We start from the raw sequence: 21,229 nt of genomic DNA, 5'->3' as shown, positions 1-21,229 counted from the left end.
CAGCTTCATATTTGATCATTGCTAGCTGACACTCGCGATGATTTATGCGCAAGTGGCGGCCGACAGTTACCGGCTTCCGCCAGCCGCTATGTTTTACGTGCAAGGGGCGGAGTCAGTCATTCTGTGTGTGTATAAGCGACAATAAAGAAACAAACAGGTGTTTTCGAACGGAAAAAAGGAAATTAAAGGTTTTTTTCCTACTATACTGAATCTTTGGTCTATAATGTTAATTTCGTTCATTTGAAATCAGCATCACGTTCTCTACAATTAGGTCGACTGATTGTTGGACGGTATTCATCAGTTCAGCCTGACATTCCTGTCGCGTAGTTGACAATCGTTTCAAAAGATTGAGATGAGTGCTCTTTTTGAATGTCCGTCCGCGTATTTGTATCATTCATTTGGATCACTGTCGACTGTTTTGTTATCAGCCGCCCTTTTATTATATTTTCCAAATTTGTGGGCACTAAAACGGCTGAACAGACTTGTCATGCGTTTTATATATAATAACTTATCGGCTCAGTATGGTTTAACTCTCTTTTTTAGATCTAACCAAACCCGTTTTTAACGGCGCCCGTGAGAGAATGAGCCCGACTTCAAGCAACGTCTCGACTGTTTTGGGAATACCTTTTAAAACAATCCAAAGAATTTTTATTTCTCTCAAGCAAGGTCATCTTTCCGTTTTCTGTTTTCACTTGTTTACTCAGTTATCTTTATTGGCAAATTTCCACTGTTATTTAAGCAATATTTACAAGCGAACCTTCAGAAGAATGTGGACGAAAAAAATACATTTGACAAAATTTGAATATAGGGCGGGGGACATGGGAATAAGCCTATTTACAATAAGAAGGCTAAGTAACTGTTTTTACACGAGCCACGGTTTTTACGAGTGTAATTTTCACGATTATATCTTCATGAGTGATGGGCGTTGCGAACTTTTTCGTTTGGGTGGTGGTCCTCAGTGTTGTTCTTTGTGTCCAATTCAATATTTTTGATTTCTTCATTTATAACCAATCCATATGGATCAGCATCTTGATTGGAACCTAAGGTCGACATGACAACCACGTCTTTTTCCAAGTCGGCGCATTCCTTCAAAAGTTTCTTGTCTTCCTTTCTTCGCTTCACACGATAACGCCAGTCCCGCCACTGAAAATGCGTGATATTATGAAATTTATTCATAACTGTGAGCTAAACTTACGCAACCACAGATGCAAATCACGATTACAAAAACCACCGAAAAGATACCCAGACCTGCAAAGGTATAAAACACAATCAGGTTTCCAGTAGAGATAGCCTCGACTTCGAGAGGAACTTGTGTTGCAGTTATATTCTTGAGAAAAGCGACTAAATCCTTCGGATCAACCAAGTTGGATTTGGTGAATTGATATGTTATGTTGTATCCTTGTCTAATATTATTGTACACTGCTTCTTCATTGAAAACGATAGCGTTATCCGAGAATAAATCACCACGTCCTGGAATGTCGGGGGAGTGATATATCAACTCATCGGCGCAGTCGAACATGACACCTGAAAACAGAAAACATTAAATTTGATATCATCCGGCATAATACATTACCATTGAATTTACCACGCAGACCGTTCTCCATCTCCAGAATCCAGATTGTGACGCAAGTTGTACTGCACGGTAACATTTTAACGTTGCTGAGAAAGCAGTTGGTCTCATACCAGTCGTTGACCCAACCCATTTTTTGCTTTCGTTTACTGTTCTGCATCAATTCGCGATGTTTGAGCTGGAAATGTAATGTTTAGTTTACTCCGAAAATTAATTTACTCTGTAAACTTACAAATTTGCCTCCAATGCATTGGATGCAAGACAACTCCAGTGGCCAAGTTATTGTCGGTGCTTTCGGATTCAGAGTAGTTCTGTTTGATTCGAGGAACTGTTTCACATCCTTCTCATCATAATCATCCTTGTCGTCAGCTTCCCACATTTTGAGACATTCGACGGTGTCACATTTCCAAGAATCTATGTTGATTCCGAGCTTTCTCGCCCAGACTGCGATTCTATACGGATTGAGATAGAGCAATTCTTTTGGGTATTTGATGGTCAAGGCAGCAAAGAGAAGCATCAAACCACACGAAATCAATATGAGCAGGATAAATCCAAGAAAGATTTTACATTTGTGACGCATCCTGTAAAAAACAGTTATGAAAGGGTATAAATAAGTATTATCGTGGGAAAATGAAAAATGTTTTAGATACTAGATAGATAGAACATCAAACGGTTAAGTGGAAACGTAATCTAATTGCAGATAGACTCAAAACAAAAATTTGACTCATGAGACAGTCGGAGAAGAAAGTTGGAGACTTGAATGGTACATGTTGTGAACACATGTGGTGAACAGACTGAACGCAGAGGAGTGAGCAAGTCACATATAGCTTTGAGAGGTATTAGAAAGCTAGACAGTTTTTGTGGGCGGAGACCGTCTAACGAATTGAAAATGAGTCATTGTAAACATTTTCTAGAACATTCTCATGAACGACACAGAAACTCATGCTAGGGTAAAAAATAAGTGAAAGAACAAGTGAAATGAAAATAATTTGGGGAGGTTCAAGATGTACTAGAGTTAAAACTCCGCAGTTTGATAAGTATTCGAGTAGTCTGAAAGATAGATAAAAAACTGGAGAAGTATATTCAAGCTCCGCCTCTTAAAGGTAGGATAGTGCAGAGAAGTACAAACTAAAGGTTCAACACCGCAAAGAACAGAAAGGAAAAATAGATGCAGACCAATCTGAAAAGTTCTAGTCGACTAGAAAACTGTTTTGGGCCCGGCTTCGCCCACAAACGCTATTTAGGAGTGAATCATAAACATTTCCAAATTTTTTGAAATTAAAAGAGGCTTCGTAGTTATTATAATGTTTGTTTTTGTGATTATGATTTACAAGTCTCCGTTTTCAGAAGAAGATGTGAAAAAGAGCTTTGTGAAACCAGGCGGCTACTGAAACTAACTGGTTCCTATGAAACAAAAAAGAAAAAAGAGAAAATTGATTACAAGTGAAATGATAGCTAGTAATCAAGTGAATGGATATCCAGATAGTGAGTGAATATAGGCACCAATACCGTTTCATATTTCCTCAAAAAATGAAACTCCGCACCCTTCAAAAACAATTGAAACACTAAAAACAGATATTTTCGGGAGACACTCTGATCACTGATCGTTTATATGAACTGTGATAGATGATCAAACATCATTCAAAGCTAGAAAGCTCAAGCGTTTTCAGGCGGGGCTTATGTATTTCCAAACCACAGAGAGACGAAAAGAATTAGACGGTCCGCGTTTGTTGATCAACGAATTTTGCATTGTTCACATATTGAACAATTCTAAGAAAAAATAAAATCTTTCGATTTCATGAGTCACTGGGACAAAGTCAGAAGAATATCCCACAAAAAAGCTACACAATAATTTGAAATTAAAACTAAAAATAGAAACCCCAAACTTATAAACGTGAATTCGAAGAGATAGTTAAAAGTGGGTCAATAATTGGAAATGAATCGAAAACTGTGAGATACGAGACTCGAAAATTTGAGATTGTACTGGTTTCTGAACATCAATATGAATAGTAACAAACGATCATAAATTATTTGATATTGGAGTGGTCAGTGATTGTTACTGGAGGGCCAAAAACACATGCCGTATTCGTTCAAATTGAAGCGCGCGCGCTTCTAATTTTCAAATGAGTTTCCAGAATGCGCTTTTTTTATTGAAAAATGGATGGAATACGGTAAAAACATCGATTTACACAGAAATCTTGTAAAGCAAGTCAGACACATTAGAACCAGCTTGAATTCATGACAAAAATTGCAAGAAATGTGGGGTTGCCGGGAACCGAAGCCGTACTCTTTCTCACCTCCTCTTCATAAGCTCTAAATTAAGCTTCTGTTCTTTTTTGCATGTTGGTAAAGTAATTATTAGCCAGCGATAGAAACGTTGGCTTTGTTTTCTTCAAACAGCAGGCTTCGAGGACAAAGCCTAAACATCTGAAATTTTGGAATCCGCGTTTTCATATCTCAGCAGTTATATATAACACGTCTCAAATTTCCAAAGTAATTCCATTACCTTTCCTAGTAAATAGTTCAAGTTTTGAAAAGATCCTTAATCGAGTCACGTCATTTCGCAAATCAGGATGATTAAGGATGCTTCCACAATCACCACTGAATTGAGAGCTGACAGACAAGGAGGATTTGGATTAACTTATTTTTAACGGAGTCGTTGTCGATGGGACATCATCAGCTGTGGTGGTGGTTTCAGCCTGAGTGGTGGTTGTGTTGTTCTCACAGGCTTGAGCAGTCGATGGAACATCAGCAGCCGTCGTTATGGTTTCAGCTAGAGTGGTAGTCTCAGCTTGAGTGGTGGTTGTAGAGGCATCGGTGGCGGTTTCATAGACCTGAGTGGTGGTCGTTGATGGAACATCAGCAGCGATTCTTGTGTAGATAGCCCCAGTGGTAGTTTCAACATACACATAGCCAGACGACGCATCACCGGATCCACTTTCCTCATAATTTCCAGACGCATGTTGGCACCTTTTCACGTTTTCAGTGCAGGCACAGATGACACGAGCCTTATCGAAAACGAGTCGAGCAGGATACTGCACTAGGATGGTACGTCCGGTGAAGCAGGCAATTTATTAATAAGTAGAATCCGTTTTCCTTGTCATCGCAGGTCCGGCCGCATGGGATGTCACCAGCAGGAGTTTCAACAGCATATGGGGAAGCGGTGGTCTCACTTGGAACTGGAACGTCTTTGACTGCGGTAATGGCCTTAATGTCAACTGGATCGTAGTAAGAAGCAGAGGGAATCTTCACATCGGCAAATCGGGAAGTTGTAATGTCTGCTGGAGCATATGGACTAGCAAGGGCTTCAACTGACAGCTTGAAGTCTTCGGCTGCAGTCGTCGTTGCTTTGGTGGCGACTGGGGCTTGGTGTGGGGCGGTTACGGCCTCTACTGGAACAGTGGCATCTTCAGCAAGCTGGTGTGGTGAAAGTCTCAGCGATATAGGGGCAGCGATGGTATCAACTGAAGCATATGAATTAGCAGTGGTATCTACTGGAACAGTGGCAGCGTCGTTAGTTCGAGCTGCTCTCAATGCCATATTAGCTTTTTTTTCTCGATACAGTTCAAAAAGTTAATATGCGGGTTTGCGAATATGTTGACTCAAAATTCCTAGTTTTTGTATAAATTCAAAAGTGTTTCTCGAAAATAGTCTTGTTTTAAACGTGTTGACTTCGGGTTTTGAATATTTTAAGTTTCTTTGGTTGCAAACGATCGAAATGTTGAATTTTTTTATACAAATTTTCTATTTTACCTGCAAAATTAATTATGAAACACTTACGGTATCTGAATACTATAGTTTTGAAAACAATATTTGATTATGCGCTTGAGTTTGCCGGCTGCAGGTATAAGTCAATAATTTATCCCATAAATAGGCAGAATAAATTGATTAGTGTTGAAGATGTCTTTCTAAATACTTTTTCTTGTTATAAATTATCTGAATTACTAAAAAAAAATAACAAAAATCAAAGGTTTTAGTTCGTAAAAAGAAACAAAACCCTCTCTTCGTGGTGAGACCCAGCCGCATAATTCAATGCGCCTTTGAAGCGTCTGCGTCTCTATTGGCAAACAAAGCCTCTACAAGAAAGAGGATAGGAAGGGAGGACGTTGGTCCACGTCGTTTTACTGCACTCTCTTCATTCTTTTTACTCTTTATCCAAACGCCTTTAACGTTGTTTGCATATAGAGACGCAGACGCTTTAAAGGCGCATTGAATTATACGGCTGGGTCTCACCACGAAGAGAGGGTTTGGTTTCTTTTTACGAACTAAAACCTTTGGTTTTTGTTATTTTTTTTTAGTAATTCAGATAATTTATAGCAAGAAGAAGTATTTAGAAAGACATCTTCAGTTCTAATCTGTTTATTCTGCCGTATTTTTTTCCTACTAATCATTGATTTATACCTGCAGCCGGCAAATTCAAGCACAGAATTATATATTTTCTTCGAAACTGTAATATTCAGATACCGTAAGTGTTTCATAATCAATTTTGCAGAAAAAATAGTATTATTGTGTAAAAATAGTTCAGCATTTTGAATGTTTGCAACCAAGAAAACTTAAACTATTCAAAAACTAAAGTCCAGTCGACGTTAAGACCATTACCGCAGTCAAAGACGTTCCAGTTCCAAGTGAGACCACCGCTTCCCCATATGCTGTTGAAACTCCTGCTGGTGACATCCCATGCGGCCGGACCTGCGATGACAAGGAAAACGGATTCTACTTATTAATAAATTGCCTGCTTCACCGGACGTACCATCCTAGTGCAGTATCCTGCTCGACTCCTTTTCGATAAGGCTCGTGTCATCTGAGCCTGCACTGAAAACGTGAAAAAGTGCCAACATGCGTGTGGAAATGATGAGAAAAGTGGATCCGGTGATGAGTCGTCTGGATTTGTGTATTGAAATGAGACATCTCCTTACAAAGCTCCGAATACCACCACTCAGGCTTGTGAGACCACCTCTATCCCAGTTGAAACTACTACTGAAGCTGTCTACACAAGAACCGCTGCTGATGTTCCATCAACGACCACCACTCAGGACAATGAGACTACCACCGACGCCTATACAACGACCACTCAAGCTGAGACTACCACTATAGTTGAAGCCACAACGACGGCTGCTGACGTGTCATCGACTGCTCAAGATTATGAGAACTACACAACCACCACCACAGCTGTTGATGTCCCATTGACAACGACTCCATTAATTTGATTTATTCTTCGCGTGGACGCAGTGACAACGTTACTTTCCCCAATATCACCAAATTCAGGAAAATCTCCCAATAAGTTTTAGAATTGTTTCAGGATGACACACTTATCGAACTGAAACTATTTCTGCTAGAACTATTCTTTTTATGTAGAATAAATTGATCCAAACCATTCTTGTCTGTCAGCTTTCAATTCAGTGGTGATTGTGGAAGCATCCTTAATCATCCTGATTTGCGAAATGACGTGACTCGACTGAGGATTTTTTTCAAAACTTGAACTAATTACTAAAAAGGTCGTGAAATTAGTTTCGAGATATTGGACGTGTTATATGTCACGGATAGAGGAGAAAACGCTGATTGAAGAAATGAAAATAGGCCGTTGAAATTGAGAGATAACGTACGAAAAAAGACGATTCTGTTTCTTCTAAAACTCTTTTCATTAAGCGAGTCCGCATGTCCAGTATTTCAATTTTCACGACTTTCTGTGTCCCTGTCAGTCCGGATGTCCGGAATTTCAATGCTAACGTATGTTTGTGTATCTGTGATTCCGAGTGTCCAGAATTTCATGTCTCACGTCTGTTTGTGTACCTACAAGGCCGAATAGTAAATACAACCCTTTCTGTTAATGCTTTCCCGCTTAAACCTTCCTCCAACTGTTTCAAGAATAATGTTAAACCTCTCGATCTATCTAAATACTTCACTCTTAACATGTCTAACTACTAATCGTAACTCCCTCTCGTTCCTTTTTTTCCTGTATTCTGATTGTGTTTATATAACAAAGTGAGGTGCCATTACTTAGAATTTAAACTTTTCAGAAAGCATGATTTGTGAAGAAACTACTACTCTCTGTCTAATCTCTGTGGTGTACAGAACGTTTACGCTGTGTTCCTCCTCTGTTGTGTGACTCACATCACTAAATCTGGAAACACTGATCTTTGAACGCTATGCATAATTTTGTGGGAGTTTTATGAGGGCAGCAGGAGGCGGGGGGACAATACAAACCATGCCACCTCTCGGCAGTCTCATTCTATCTTGTTTTTCGCACATTCAGTTTGGTTTTCTCTAATCCTATCAAATCGTATTCCTCACTGTTCCGAGATGAAGGCAGGATCAAAAGTCCTTTTAGGACTTTCTATTCTGTTTTTCATTGTCGGACTGTCCTGTTTCGGGATTGGACTGTATTCCTCTCTGCCGAATGTGAAGTTTGATCTACTATTTGACTTGGAGGATAACTTGATGGTTCATTCAACCATCGCCGAAAACCGTACAGATTTCCAAGAAGCTCTGATGCCCCTCCGCAAATTCGCTCGTGAACAAGTATTCAAGTTAAGGAATAAGACTGGAAGCTCAATGTTCTTGCTCATTTCCATGTTCTCATGTTTCCTGGCAACCCTCATCTTTATTGCAATTATGAAATTATGTTATGTATGTGTCAACATCAACGTGCTCCATTTTGATATAACATTTTTCAGGTGATGGAAAACTCGAAATCAACTGGTTTCACTAAATACCGCAAGGACAATGTTCAAATCAATGAAGGTAATCTAGTAGCCGAATTGGTGCGGAAAGAGATTGATAAGTATCAATTCGTTGCAGAAAGCACAATTGAAACTGATGGCGAGGCTGACGATGCTGTTCTCGTAGGGTATAAACAATCTTCCCGAGTTCAACAAGTTCAGCGTGGCGGAACTGAAGCCGGAGCGTTTTTTGGAGATCCAAATGAATATTAAATGAAACGCTTGCTAATAAATGTTGAATATATGCAATTATGTTGTCTTGAATTGTTGTGGTTCTTTTTCAAAAACTACAGAAACGATACTAACGAAAATTATGAGAATGTAACGTCTTTTTTTCATTTGAAACAGAGGTGTCACACTTTGAAAAAATCTGAGCAGATTCTGAAATATGGATGCACTTAATGAGTCTTCTACAGCTACCACATGGGCAACTCTTTCGCATTTTTATGCATAGTTGCTTACTGATCTTGTAAATTTTTATTGCAAAAAGATTTTGTCATGCTAGCGGGTCAAAAAACATCTCAGCATCCCCCATAAACCTTCCAGAAAATTATGCATAATGTTCAATGAGGGTCTCATGATTTATTGTTGTGAGTCACAGTGAATACTGAAAGAAAAAACAGAAATCATAAGACCATGGCACACAGCATTTGAAAGTTTCCTAGATATTTCAATCAGTTGTTTATTCGAGATAATGAGTTTTGATTAACATGTATCATTTTTTGATTAAAGCTTTTCTAAGTTGTTAGAATGACATTGCAACACAAAAAAGTTCTCCAAGAATTTTCGCGATGTACACTTCTACATGCTTATCTTCAGAGCATACACCTTCTTATTCGTATGATAAGAAAATATGCACACCGAATATATGATGTTGATGATTGTGGAGATCAGTTCAGAGATTTAATGGAGAAAACCGTAATGCTCAGAATCTCACTCTCTGCTATTATGTTTCCATTGTTTGTTAACTTTAAACTTGCTTTTCAATCTTTTTTAACCTTGTTGGAGTCGAAACCGTAGTTTTCACATCACTGGAAGAGAATAGTGGCAGCTCAAAAATCTTTTTTTTCAAACTTCCAACCCTTTATGCCGCCAGAAATTTTTGTTTTTCAAATTTTCTAATCTGAGGAAAAGAGATACCTACGTAAAAATGGTGCGTTGATTTGACATGGATATCCTTATCTGACGCTTTCATTGTTTAAAGTTGTAACTTCTGTCGTTTCCTACAGTTTTTGTGACACTTTTGTGAATGACTGCTTGTTACCGTTTTATTATTATATCGTTAGACTTTGGCTTTCAAAAAACCCAAACTAATAAAAACCACACATTCTTCTACTAATCAAACTTTTCTTGTGAATAATTACACTCTTTCTGTCAAATTTTAAACTTTTCTTCTGCGTATTTTCTCAGAAAACTTTTCATAGATGCGTCATGTTTTTCAAGTTTAATTTTTCCCGCTTTTATCTATCTTCTTGTGTGTGCCGCTTTGAAATCTCTTCACATTGAGGAGACAAACAAGGTTTTGTCTGAGGAAAAAAGTTTCGGTCCCAGAAATTTAAAAATGCGTCAACTCAAAACTAAAGGAATTTCTAAAAAACCAATATGTGCTTCTTCGCGTCAGGCATTTATGAGCTCAAGTCTATGGGTTCCGCAAAAGCGTTTTCGAGGTGCCTCGTTCACATTAATATTTCTCTTTGTTCCTCTCAAATCGCGATCCATTTCATTTTTATTGGTTTTTGAAAAATAGCTTTCTCTATTACACTGGTTTCTCAAGACAGCCCCTTTTTTTCATTTTCAACTTCAGTCATAATCGCATAGCAGCTTCGTGGCTGGCTGGTTGACTCAGTTATCATTTTTCACTTTTTCAAACTATTTCTAAAAAATTTAAATTAGAGTTTTTCACAATCCTATCTATTTTTAAACTTTTTAAAGAAACGATCTACACGCTTCTTCATTCTTCGGCTATTCATTTTTCGAAATTCGTCTGCTTCACCGGAACTGGTGAAAGATGAAGGTTCCTATCATATGTCTTCTACAGTTGCTTCTCATTTTTGTTGTTGTCAAAAAGACAACCCAACGGACCGACATCTACATGAAGGGTAATCTGACTTGTGTAAGTCATTGGACGCCTAAATGGTGTGCAAGAATAGTATTGGTGGAAAAAGATACTCTGTACGTTTTACTTATCACATGATATCTTTTGGTGATGTTTTTCTGTATTTAAGTGAAAGTGGGACCGACAAAATCGCTGAGTATGGAGTAGTATGTTCAAAAATACCATGGATTGAGTATGAGATGAAGGGCTTTCAAGATGGCGATGGATTTTACGACGTGAGATTTTACCTTTTTCTGCTTTGACTCATTCAAAAAAATAGGACCCATGTTAGAACACAATTCAATACGTTTTCAGATTTTCTACGAAATGAGTGCGGTCATTACACACTCCTGCTCTGGTCGGGATCTTATTTGGAAACAAGAGCACAAGCTGAATTGGATTCCCGTTTCTAAAACGTAGGTTTTCAACTTCAATGCCTATTCACAACTTTAACTTTCAGAAACGTCACATTGGTCGAGAATTTTGCAATGTCCGAAGCATTTCGTGCAAAAACTTTTTTCGATGATTAGATCTGGAAGTAGCCGAGTTTTGCAAGCAGACAAACTTTCTGATAATTTCTGAAAATTATTTGATATTTAGCTAGATGACTTTTACAATATGAATGAATCACTTTTTTTCATTAACAACATTAAACAGTTTTTTTGGCAAAAGAATGAGAACGATCCCCAAACTAGACCATTTTTGAATTTGAATTTATTTATTTAGATTCGTGATGAAGGGCAAAGAGCCACTGATACAACCGAAGTGGATTACAAAAGATATAGAAACAATTTGTCTTATTAAAAGGGTGGGTTAGAGCTTATTAAAAGGGTGGGTTAGAGAAAAAACAGAAGGGAGAGACAAATGATGAAAAAAAAACTTTATAAATTTTTCCAGAGTATTTTCAACCCCTTTTTGTTGGAAAACATACTCAAACATGATGACATAAACGCCTAATTGTCGAAATGAAACTTGGAAACACACAATGAAACTGTAATTTTGAAAAACTGAGAAAGAAATTTAATGGCGTCGGGGTGTTTATGTGTCTTATTTTTGAAAATAGACAGTAATCAGCTCGGTAAAAAAATGAAATTTCATCCAACTTTTGCATTTAAAGTGTCCACGATAAAGTAGCAATTGTTTCTATCTCTGTCCCATGAAATTTTTATTTATAACTTAATATGTTTCCGGAACCAATAAAATTCTGAAAAGGCATCTCTCCGTATTAGTTTGTAGCTTACTAAAACGTATGCCCTTTTTTCGAAATAATAATATAACGAATCACTTTGATATATGTACCTTGAGGTCAGCAAACATAACACTGGTGGTTTTTTTGGCTGATAGACAATGTGCACTCTCTTGTATATTATCTTCACGCAGTCGGCTCCATGTGCCTTGATAGCTCAGTTGGGAGAGCGTTAGACTGAAGATCTAAAGGTCACCAGTTCGATCCTGGTTCAGGGCATTTCTTTTTGCTGTTCGTTCAATGTGACTTATACAGTAAATGTTGCTCAAAATCACATTTCAACAGATGATAAGAAACAACTAGAATTGGCTGTCTATAGCTTTTATGAAAATTCTATTTTAAAGGGGGACTGCGGTATTCCAAAAATCGAGATTTTTTTATATGGATCGACTCATAATTTTGCGGAAAAGAGAGAAGTCTCTTGGAGACACGTCAGAAATTAGTCTAAAACGAGTTATGAGGTCTCCAAGTGTCAAAAAAGGGTCTCTCGCATTGAATTTTTCTTTATATTTCAACATTTTTTCACGTGCACGGCGAGAGAATTTTACCATAAAATATAATGAAATAATTCCCTGCGAGAGACCCTTTTTGACACTTTGAGACCTCATAACTCGTTTTAGACTAATTTTCGGACCTGTCTCCAAGAGACTTTTCTCTTTTCCGCAAAATTCTGAGTCGATCCATATCAAAAAATCTCGACTTTTGGAATACCGCAGTCCCCTTTAAAGAACCAACTTGTGGAAACCTCCAATCCAGTTTCTTATGCGTCAATTCATTCAAAAACCGACATTTCAGAAATAGCGCACCATACATGTCTACGTAGAAGGATGTTTCAACGGCAAAACCTTTGAAGTTTGAAGGAAATGACATATTTGTAAATTACAAATGAGGAATATTGATGTTTCACGATTTCTTGCTATTTGTTGTATAAATTGACAGTCACTTGTGTATTCAGAATATTATTGATGTTGCATACTCGGACAGCTGCTTTCTTGCGAATTTCTTATCAGTGGGCGAATAAGGCGGAAGGAATGACGTCATTTTAAATAGAATATAAAAAATCAAAAAAGCATTGAAAATTTTGAAATAAAAACTTGTATTGAAGGAGTGGTTTACTATTTATTTTGGCTGAAAACACTATAGGATAATTATGTTGTGTGATATATGATAATAAAGCCATATGGACAGATGATGCTATGCCAAATTCACAAGCGTACTTCACATTGAAATGTGCAGCTGGTATTTTATAGAAGATAGGGTGCTCCAGTTGGTATATCCTAATTCAAAAAATCAAATCAACACCGAGATGTAACAAGAACCGTTTGAACAGCTTTCAGAGTGAAAAATGGTTTCTGGTTTCGAAATGCGAAGAAAAATCAACATTGTGGTGAATTTTTAGATGCTAAATATTCCAAAACTGTTGCTCCGGATGTATGCTGTTTCGATACAAACCGCCGATAGGATAGTGCTAATTGCGGTATAGATTCCGAGTATCCGTGGAATATCATCAAATTAAATTGAGATTTTCTTGCAATTTTAACGAGATATTATCCGTTGTCGCACTAATTCTTCATTTCTCTAAACTTTTCGACATTCCAAGTTTCATTTTTTAACATTGCAAAAAATTGACACCTGTTGGGTTACATCTGTCGTTTTTCCCGTTTTGATACATGGTAAGTGTCATTTTTCTCACATGATAGTATGATTGACGTTGGACATCACACGAAACATGTATATTAACTCGGCTATTCTAGAAATTATCATTTCTTATTTTGTCTGAAATATTTTCCTATTTCTCATTAATAATTGTATATTTTCAATCAGAAATGGCTTTTTTCTGGAAACTTTCATTGGTTTCTGCTGTTCTACTTGCTTTCAGCTTGAATAAAGTTGGAGCGAGCTACGCACACAGTGATTACAAACTTCGCGAAGTAATTGAACCAGTCAAAGAATTGACTCTTGTCAACAATTCCGTGAGTACTAACAACGATTTAAAGTCTGTATTATATTTTGTTTAGAATTCATATCCGGAATTCACGCTTCATGGTCAGATTTATTGCAACAAGTCACCGATTGACGGGGTTCGACCATTCATTGAATCAGATTTGAGACCTGAAGGGATTCTTGCTATTGACACCACATCCCACGGAGGGCTCTATAGATTGACAGCCAGCGTTGAGTACGAAAAACAAACAAAAACTTGGCTTGTTATCCGTCATCAATGTCCCATCGAATCAATTCCTCCAATGAAACAATGTGCAACACCATACTATTGGACTGAGATTAGCATTGATCTTGATCGAGTGATTCCTTCTCTCTCCGTAAGTAAACCTGACGTGATAAGTGATGCAATGAGTAACAACATTTTCCGTTCTATGTTCTACTGCTAGTGTTCAAACACCACGTGTATAATATTGAATGGCTGAATCTATGTTTCAAAATTGTGTTTTCAGTATAACTTCGACTTGGGACATATGGAAACTTACACTCGTGCGAGATGCCTTATTTGAAATAACCGGAAATGAGTTAATTGGCATTAAACTAAAAACTTATGTTACACAAATATGTGTTCCTCTTTATTATGAAATTTTTAAAGACATCTTAATCCACTCAATGAATATTATTGCAACAAAATTTGTCTTCTTTTTCCTTTGTGTTTCATGAACTTTAACTTGTCAAAAACTACTGTAAAGTTTGGCCAAGTGTTGAAATGAAGACTGCTAAAGTTTTTTCTGTTGTTGTGGAATTTTTACTTTAATGATAATCGTTCGTTGGAAAATGTTAAAATGAAACGGAGGACTCCAAACTAAAAAAGACAAAACGCGTCTCGCGGAGCGCGGTTGTAGATCCACAGAGGATCCACATATGCTGGCGTTCCTATGAATGTTTTATCACACGTATTGTGTTGTGTAAGCAGATTCTTTAACTTTCCCTTCTCGTCCTATTCATTTCGTCTACAAAATTCTCACCATTTTCACTTTTTCTACGATTGTAAAAATGATCGGTAAGTGGAAAAACTCAAAGTGTTTTTAAAAAAGTCTCATTCTTGCTCTGAACACAGTATCATTTGAAAACAGGAGCACAAGCTCTATTTGTATCTTGTTTCAGAAAAGTAGGTTTTTGTCAATTTTGAAGCCAATCTACAACTTTCGATTTCAGAAACGTCACATACTTCCAGGATTTCGTTATGTCTAAATAGCAGTTTGTTGAAGATCGACTCATAGACGGTTGGTGTTGTTATTGCGTCCAGTCATCAACTAAAATTTATTCTACTGCATACGGAATCTTTAATAACTTCGAGAACAATAATGTAAGAAAAATACCTAGTCAGGCCTTTGTAAACTGCGAGAGAGCAGATAATCCGGTTTTATGAACGTTCCAATTGTTAACAGTGACCCAAATGCATGATACAAACTTGTCAAGATCAATCATTTCAATATTTTCTAACGAGTGACGTCATGAATGACTGTGCCCAGTGTGACAACTAGGCAACAGGAATGTCAGGCTGAACTGATAACTATCGCTCACGATTCAGTCGACCTAAATTTGAAAAACGTAATGCAGATTTCAGACAAACACTTGAATGAACATTATAGGCAAATGAAACTGATTCTTGATAGAGCTATTGTAGAAAGCACACTCAGAATTGATTCGGTGGTGTCCTGGAACAGGACTTAATTCCAGTCAGTTAAAATTCTGAAACAGAAAAATTACATTGGATTTCGTTTATTTTGGAATTTATCAAAATCTATTGAAAAGCTCAGTATAGTAGGAAAATTTCCTTCAATTTCCTTCTTCCCGCTTCTATATATCTTGCTCTCATGTTCACTCGCAGTTTACAAAGCCAGAATAGGTATTTTTCCTTAATTATTTTTCTTGAAGCTAACAAAAATTTCGTAGACAGTAGTATCAATATCAGTAACTTCTAGATGAATGGACGCAATGATAACACCACCCCTTTTTGGGTCGATGATGCCGTCCCACACACCGATGTTGCAGATATATGCGAAACTTCAATTATTTTTTCAGTGTTTTATCATTAATACTTTTATATTCTCCTCCTGAAACTCAAACAAAATGTTGGAAAGAACTACTGACTACAGCTGAAATTATGAATGTAGTGGGTATGCAAGAGGTCGTGAATGGCTCGAGACTACAGCACCCGAGTTTGATGTTATCCTTTGTCTGGGTGACAACGTGCCTTTTTCAGAAACCGAGTGCAGTTTTCGATTAGGTGTTCCTAGTTGCCGTCTTATATGAACTTTGTCAAAACGGAATAATAGTATTTTTAGCCCTTGCGGGCTTCCAAAAATTATTTTTGTGGGGAGGTGACTTTGATGTCGTTTTTCTTGGACCATCATTCAGTAGAAGTCCTATATCACAAATACGAAATATGGTCCTCCATCCACAAACTACCACAGTTTCATATTTGATCATTCTTAGTGGACACTAGCGATGATTTATCCGCAAGTAGCGGCCGACATTGACCGGGTTCCGCCGGCCGCTATGTTTTACTTGCAAGTGGGCGGAGTGGATGTCTCTAAGCATATAAAAAACGAAAAAAAAGCAAAAAGGTGTGTGAGAGCGAGAAAAAAGAAATTAAAGCTGTTTTCTACTATATGTACTGAATTTTTCAATAAATTTCGAAAATGTTCAGATAAATTAGCCGACAATATTTATTTTGTGCATCAAAAATCAGAATCTCGTTCTTTTCAATTAAGTCGACTGATTGCTGGACGGTATTCATTAGTTCAGCCCGACATTTTTGTGCCCATAAAGGAAGGGTTTTCCCTTTAGGAGCACAAGTCAGGCAGGGTAGACATGAAGAGTGTTAGATAACGGAGAGGGAGTGAAGGCAACGAAGAGACGACGGAGATAGTGAGGAGAGACGGTGACGAGAGGACTAAGAGAGTTTGTGACTAGAAGAAAGATATAGAAATGACTATGTTTATAGTGATATTAGGCCTAAGTGTATGAAGATGTGAGAGACCTGAAAGGAGAGAGAAAACGAAGAATTGGTGGTAATTATAAAGATTTATTATTGTGGTTAAAGTGAGAACGCTTGGTGATTCGCGTTGTGAATGTTATTTATTATCATATTAGAAAACATATTAAAACTAGGGAAAAACGTGAGAGACGTGACAGCGGTCCCTCGTCCCTCCACCGATTCGAACTTGCCTCCGCCGACGGCAGGCCATCTCCACGGCAAGTGAGTCGCGACGCAGAGAAATGTCCAGCAGAGCGCGGATGCAGCAGGACAGTGAAGAGGAAAACAGAAGGAGGCGATTCCAGGGAAAAGGACGACGGGGAAGCTGAAAAGGGGGGTTAGAAGGGTGGAGCTTTGCTCCTTTTAACTGTTTGGGTGTTTAGGTATTATTATGTATCGTATACGACTTGTGAAATCAAGGGATTTCACAACACTCCCCCGGGCGGGGGGCTCCGACTAATGGAATTAGTCGGAGGAACCTAGTCCGTGTGTGTTCAGACCATCCATATTGCGTTGCTTTGCACGCAGATTTTCTGGACACCTTCCTGTTAGTTCTTCATCTGCTAACATTTCACCGAGTAATGCTTCGGCTTTTGGGAAGATGTATTCAGTTGTGAGTGTTCTGTTCCCTCTTTTAGCTGCGCATTTTTGTCTTACTATAAATGGCATTCGAGCTAGGAGGGAAAGGGTGGCTTGGTGATCAAAGAACAGTGGATCTGCATCATGTATTTGGTCATAAAGTTGCCGAGCTACTCCGAGGTTGCGAATGAAGTTCTCAGAATTATCTGATACCACTCTTACTTTTTCGAGCTCTCGGACCAGACTTCTAACGCTGACGTGGTCTAGATATACTCTATCTAGATTTTGGAATGTGATGAGGATTGCCTTTTTGGCGTCGTTTACGAGTGAACGGTGTACTGCTGCTTTTCCAGTCACTTTTTCGAGAAGGGTGTCTCTGACGATGTCTAAATCAGTGTCTCCTTGAATTGCCATTTTGTTAAATAGCGATCTAAATTTTGGGTAGTAAGTTTTGTCTCCTGAGAATGGAGCGCAGTGTCTGAAATGATCGAAAAGTCCCTCGCTTATCGAGCTGTCCATGTATCTTTCTCCTCTATTATTGGAGTCTCTGCTGCTGTTTGTTTCCTTTTTTGGATCTGGTAGGAAGCTTTCTTGTTGTTGCTGAGACTTTGCCTTCTTCGGAGTAGAAGAATCAGTTGGCGAGTGGTTTTCTGCTGAGTTAGAATTCATTAGGAATCGTAGTTCCAATTCCTTTTCCTTTTGCCTTATCTCAGCATCTTCATGTTTCTTTCGCCGCATTGGACAGTTGAAATACTCATGCAGAAGAGATGTGCATTCTGTACACCTTCCCGTGGAGGCGCAGTAACGCATTAGCACTTCTTTACTCACAGTACAAGCTGCGAGTAGATGTCTGCCTTCACAGAGCTCGCATATAGATGTTCTCTGTTGTCGTATGGCTGTTTCGATGTTATTGTTTATCTTTGAATTTTGTTGCTGGTTGGATTCACCCACAAAGCGCGCATAGTTTTGAAGAAACCGTTGCTGATTTGAAACGTATTCATTGTTGTGACTTCGCGAGTGATTCAGGTTAGCGGATGGGTTTTGCATAGTACGAGCATCTTGTGAATTTCCTCTGTATACCGAATGATTCTGTTGTCTGAAATGTTCGGTGTGAAATGGATATCTTGTCGCGTTGTGTGATTGTTGATTACTGTAGTTGGTGGTGTTATCGAAGAGTTGTTGTACTCTTGGGTTACGGAAGTTTGTATTGAAGTAAGTGTCTGATATATTTTCGGGTGCTCTGTTAATTCCTTGGTAATGGGTATTTCTTCCCGTATTCATAAGGATCGGTGTTTCTGGTATCTGGTGTGGCTGAGGGTGAGCCGAGTTATTCTCCTCGGTGGTGGTTGTTTCAGGATGTGGTGTTTGGTTTGGGTGATTTGGTGGGCTGGTGATTGGGTGAGTTGGTGGGCTGGTGATTGGTGTGGGTGATTTAGAGACAAGAGGTGGTGATACCTCTTTCTCCTCTTCTTGGAGTGTGGACTCCTCGAAGGACCGTTCCATTTCCTCCAAAATTTCTTCTGGAGAAGATGGGACGCTAACATTTAACTCATAAGACACAGTGTAATCAGTTAGAATGGTAAGCAGATCTGCTATGATTACTTTCTTTTCATTCAGGATCGGAGCATAACTAGATACCAGTGCGAGTCCTAATGACTCGACTTCTTCTGGGTCGGATCCTGACTCGAATGCTTTAGACTTAGCGTCAGATACCTTGTTCCCTAAGAGAACAGGAAGCTCACCGACTTGTTGCAGCATCCGTTGCAGGGACTCTGCGATCCGAGGCGCATGGACGCGATCCACATCATGTTGTTGACCGCCTTCCGAAGCTTCTTGGTCGCGGATGACTTTTTGGTCTCGCTGCCACAGTCTTGCTCCATCGATGACCTTGTCGATTTGTTTGTCGAAGGAAGTAACGTAGCTCTGGATCGTTCCGATCCTTTGTCGCGCGGTGCGAGGAGGAGGAGCGGGGGGACCTGGAGCCATGTTGGAGAGAGAGCACGAAAAACTGTTGAGATTCTGGAAACATATAGATTAGAGGGGAGAGAGGTCTTTACGACCGAACGAGAAGAGGGAGAAAGGGAAAGAGAGAAAACGAAACACAGCGGTGTAGAAACATAGAGGTTTTGCATCACAGAGTAGCAGTCGTCAGGTATCAATAGTTCGTATCTCGAGTTACGGTGGATTGTGTCAAGATTTATCCCTTCTGCGCAGAAGGGCTAATGAGAGAGAGTTGCCTAAGGTTTCGTGGTGTCGACTCCACAAACCCTTGTCTCTCTGCATAGTGTATCTTGTTGGTGTTATCCTTTAACTATTGGTAGCTGATCCTACTTTTAACCGGGGGGCGTCCATGGGCGGGAGAGGCCCAACTATAAAAATTAGACATCCTTTGCGGGAGAGGTCTAGTGTAGCATAAGAGAATAAGACATGTTGACTAAGTGTTCAACTTGATTTGGTTTATTGTGCATAAACCATGGCTTGCGCCAACATGAAAGAAAAAAACAGGGGGTTAACATGAAAAGGGAGGGAAGAAAAGATTGTGGGGAAACTGATTAAAGATTACTATAGGAAGAGGGAGGGGTGGAAGTGATTTGCTTGTCACGTTGACTTCATCGTCCGGTTGGAATCGGTGAACGAATCGGTTGATATTGGGCTTATTCTCCTTTTGTTCCGACGTTGTTGTAGCCATCTTCGCTGGCGAAGACTCGGAAGGCATCTTTTCAGTTGGATGTGGAGAGAGAGAGAGAGAGATTGGGATGAGAATAGGAAGAAAGGTTGTTCGAAAAAACTTGATGAGATTTTCGAGAGAAAAAAAAATGCGATTAAACCGCTGATAGAGTGAAAGGTTCTTTTTGAATTTCGAAATTATTGTTCATTCTCATGTTTAATTTTTATCTTTGTGTGGGGAGAGAGATCGGGATTAGAGTCGTAAACAAGTTGATTGAAGGAACTCGACGAGATTTTCGAGAAAAAAGGGTTTTTAGAAAGAATTATGCGATTAAACTGATGAGAGAATGTAATATTTCCGAAATTTTTTCGAATTTCGAAATTATTGCTCATTTTTATATATTGAAAACTACTGTAGAGCGTGCGCCTTTGAATGTTGTTGCGTCTGTTATACACTTATGCGTTGTTCATACACTTGTGCTTTAAGGAGCGTCTTGTGCGTCCAAGGAGCGTGCGCGCTACGCACTACTATCACACGATGATTATCGATTAATTGAAGGGGATATTTGAAGATGATACGTGTAAAGATGAATGGGAAATAGCGGGTTAGACTCCATTTTCAGAACGATTTTTAGAAATTCAGAGTTTTATGTCCAATAACGACGGATATAAGCAGAAATGAATGGTTTTCGGAGTCTATTTTGACAGCGCACTTGTGATGGATGTGATATTATGAAGGGATTCGAGTTTTCGGACTAGATTGAAACTGTTTACTGTGTCTGTCTTGCTGATCGTTCTGAATGGTTTTTGATGCTTACTTCGAAAGAGGAATAACGTCTTCCGGTTTTGATTTGGTTCAGAAGGAATGAGAATCATACGGATGTTATTAGCTCGATGAAATTTGAATATTTATGCATATTTTTCTGATTTTTAGTGATTTGTAACGCTAATTTTAACGAAATTCTGGCGTATTTGATTGCTTTTGCTATCGATTTTGCTCGAATTGCTCTATAATTTAAGTTTCTCATGAATAAGTTTGAAATTTGGATATGCGACTGAGATTTCGTTATTTTTTGGAGTGAACCGCTCATTTTTATTCGAAATTTGTGATTTTCTGGTTGAAATGGTGGTATTTCTGCTCGAGATGTTTTTGCTTTTGCTAGGAATAGTTGAATTCGCACTGTTGTGGCGAAAAAAATGTGATCGGAGTGCTTTTCCGATTAAAGACAGAGAAAATATCGATTTTTTGCAGTGATGCAATTTTTTGATTTGGGTGAAAGATTTACGTCAGTGATGACGGTTCAGTGGTGGGTTCAGGTTCAGTGGCATGCTCGAGTTCGTAATAGAGGTCGATGCACCATTTTGT

General features: G+C 38.6%; 8 protein-coding genes across 8 annotated transcripts; 5 read left to right on the top strand and 3 right to left on the bottom strand.

Moving 5' to 3' along the window:
- Positions 1–909: 909 nt before the first annotated feature.
- On the bottom strand, positions 910–2,150 carry GCK72_026292 (uncharacterized protein; the record flags this gene model as incomplete). Its single annotated transcript, XM_053736813.1, has 4 exons — positions 910–1,143; positions 1,196–1,524; positions 1,574–1,748; positions 1,803–2,150. 4 exons carry the CDS (start codon positions 2,148–2,150, stop codon positions 910–912), a joined length of 1,086 nt encoding a protein of 361 aa, XP_053580379.1.
- Positions 2,151–4,206: 2,056 nt separating this feature from the next.
- GCK72_026291 (uncharacterized protein) lies at positions 4,207–5,110 on the bottom strand (the record flags this gene model as incomplete). The annotated part of the gene is made up of 2 exons (XM_053736812.1): positions 4,207–4,610; positions 4,702–5,110. The coding sequence occupies 2 exons, from the start codon at positions 5,108–5,110 to the stop codon at positions 4,207–4,209; spliced, it is 813 nt and encodes a 270-aa protein (XP_053580378.1).
- GCK72_026290 (uncharacterized protein) lies at positions 4,845–6,359 on the top strand (the record flags this gene model as incomplete). Its single annotated transcript, XM_053736811.1, has 2 exons — positions 4,845–5,142; positions 6,151–6,359. 2 exons carry the CDS (start codon positions 4,845–4,847, stop codon positions 6,357–6,359), a joined length of 507 nt encoding a protein of 168 aa, XP_053580377.1.
- Positions 6,360–6,406: 47 nt separating this feature from the next.
- On the top strand, positions 6,407–6,777 carry GCK72_026289 (uncharacterized protein; the record flags this gene model as incomplete). The annotated part of the gene is made up of 2 exons (XM_053736810.1): positions 6,407–6,439; positions 6,511–6,777. The coding sequence occupies 2 exons, from the start codon at positions 6,407–6,409 to the stop codon at positions 6,775–6,777; spliced, it is 300 nt and encodes a 99-aa protein (XP_053580376.1).
- A 1,093-nt stretch (positions 6,778–7,870) lies between these two features.
- On the top strand, positions 7,871–8,502 carry GCK72_026288 (uncharacterized protein; the record flags this gene model as incomplete). Its single annotated transcript, XM_053736809.1, has 2 exons — positions 7,871–8,197; positions 8,245–8,502. The coding sequence occupies 2 exons, from the start codon at positions 7,871–7,873 to the stop codon at positions 8,500–8,502; spliced, it is 585 nt and encodes a 194-aa protein (XP_053580375.1).
- Positions 8,503–10,297: 1,795 nt separating this feature from the next.
- On the top strand, positions 10,298–10,914 carry GCK72_026287 (uncharacterized protein; the record flags this gene model as incomplete). Its single annotated transcript, XM_053736808.1, has 4 exons — positions 10,298–10,461; positions 10,515–10,620; positions 10,700–10,800; positions 10,845–10,914. The coding sequence occupies 4 exons, from the start codon at positions 10,298–10,300 to the stop codon at positions 10,912–10,914; spliced, it is 441 nt and encodes a 146-aa protein (XP_053580374.1).
- A 2,542-nt stretch (positions 10,915–13,456) lies between these two features.
- GCK72_026286 (uncharacterized protein) lies at positions 13,457–14,020 on the top strand (the record flags this gene model as incomplete). Its single annotated transcript, XM_053736807.1, has 2 exons — positions 13,457–13,603; positions 13,649–14,020. The coding sequence occupies 2 exons, from the start codon at positions 13,457–13,459 to the stop codon at positions 14,018–14,020; spliced, it is 519 nt and encodes a 172-aa protein (XP_053580373.1).
- A 3,062-nt stretch (positions 14,021–17,082) lies between these two features.
- On the bottom strand, positions 17,083–19,912 carry GCK72_026285 (uncharacterized protein; the record flags this gene model as incomplete). The annotated part of the gene is made up of 2 exons (XM_053736806.1): positions 17,083–19,215; positions 19,760–19,912. 2 exons carry the CDS (start codon positions 19,910–19,912, stop codon positions 17,083–17,085), a joined length of 2,286 nt encoding a protein of 761 aa, XP_053580372.1.
- Positions 19,913–21,229: the final 1,317 nt, after the last annotated feature.

The sequence above is a fragment of the Caenorhabditis remanei genome, chromosome X (genome assembly GCF_010183535.1).
Source record: "Caenorhabditis remanei strain PX506 chromosome X, whole genome shotgun sequence".
In the NCBI taxonomy this organism is placed as follows: Eukaryota; Metazoa; Nematoda; class Chromadorea; order Rhabditida; family Rhabditidae; genus Caenorhabditis; species Caenorhabditis remanei.
Note: the sequence above shows the minus strand (reverse complement) of the source record. Positions and strands in the feature narration are given on the sequence as shown.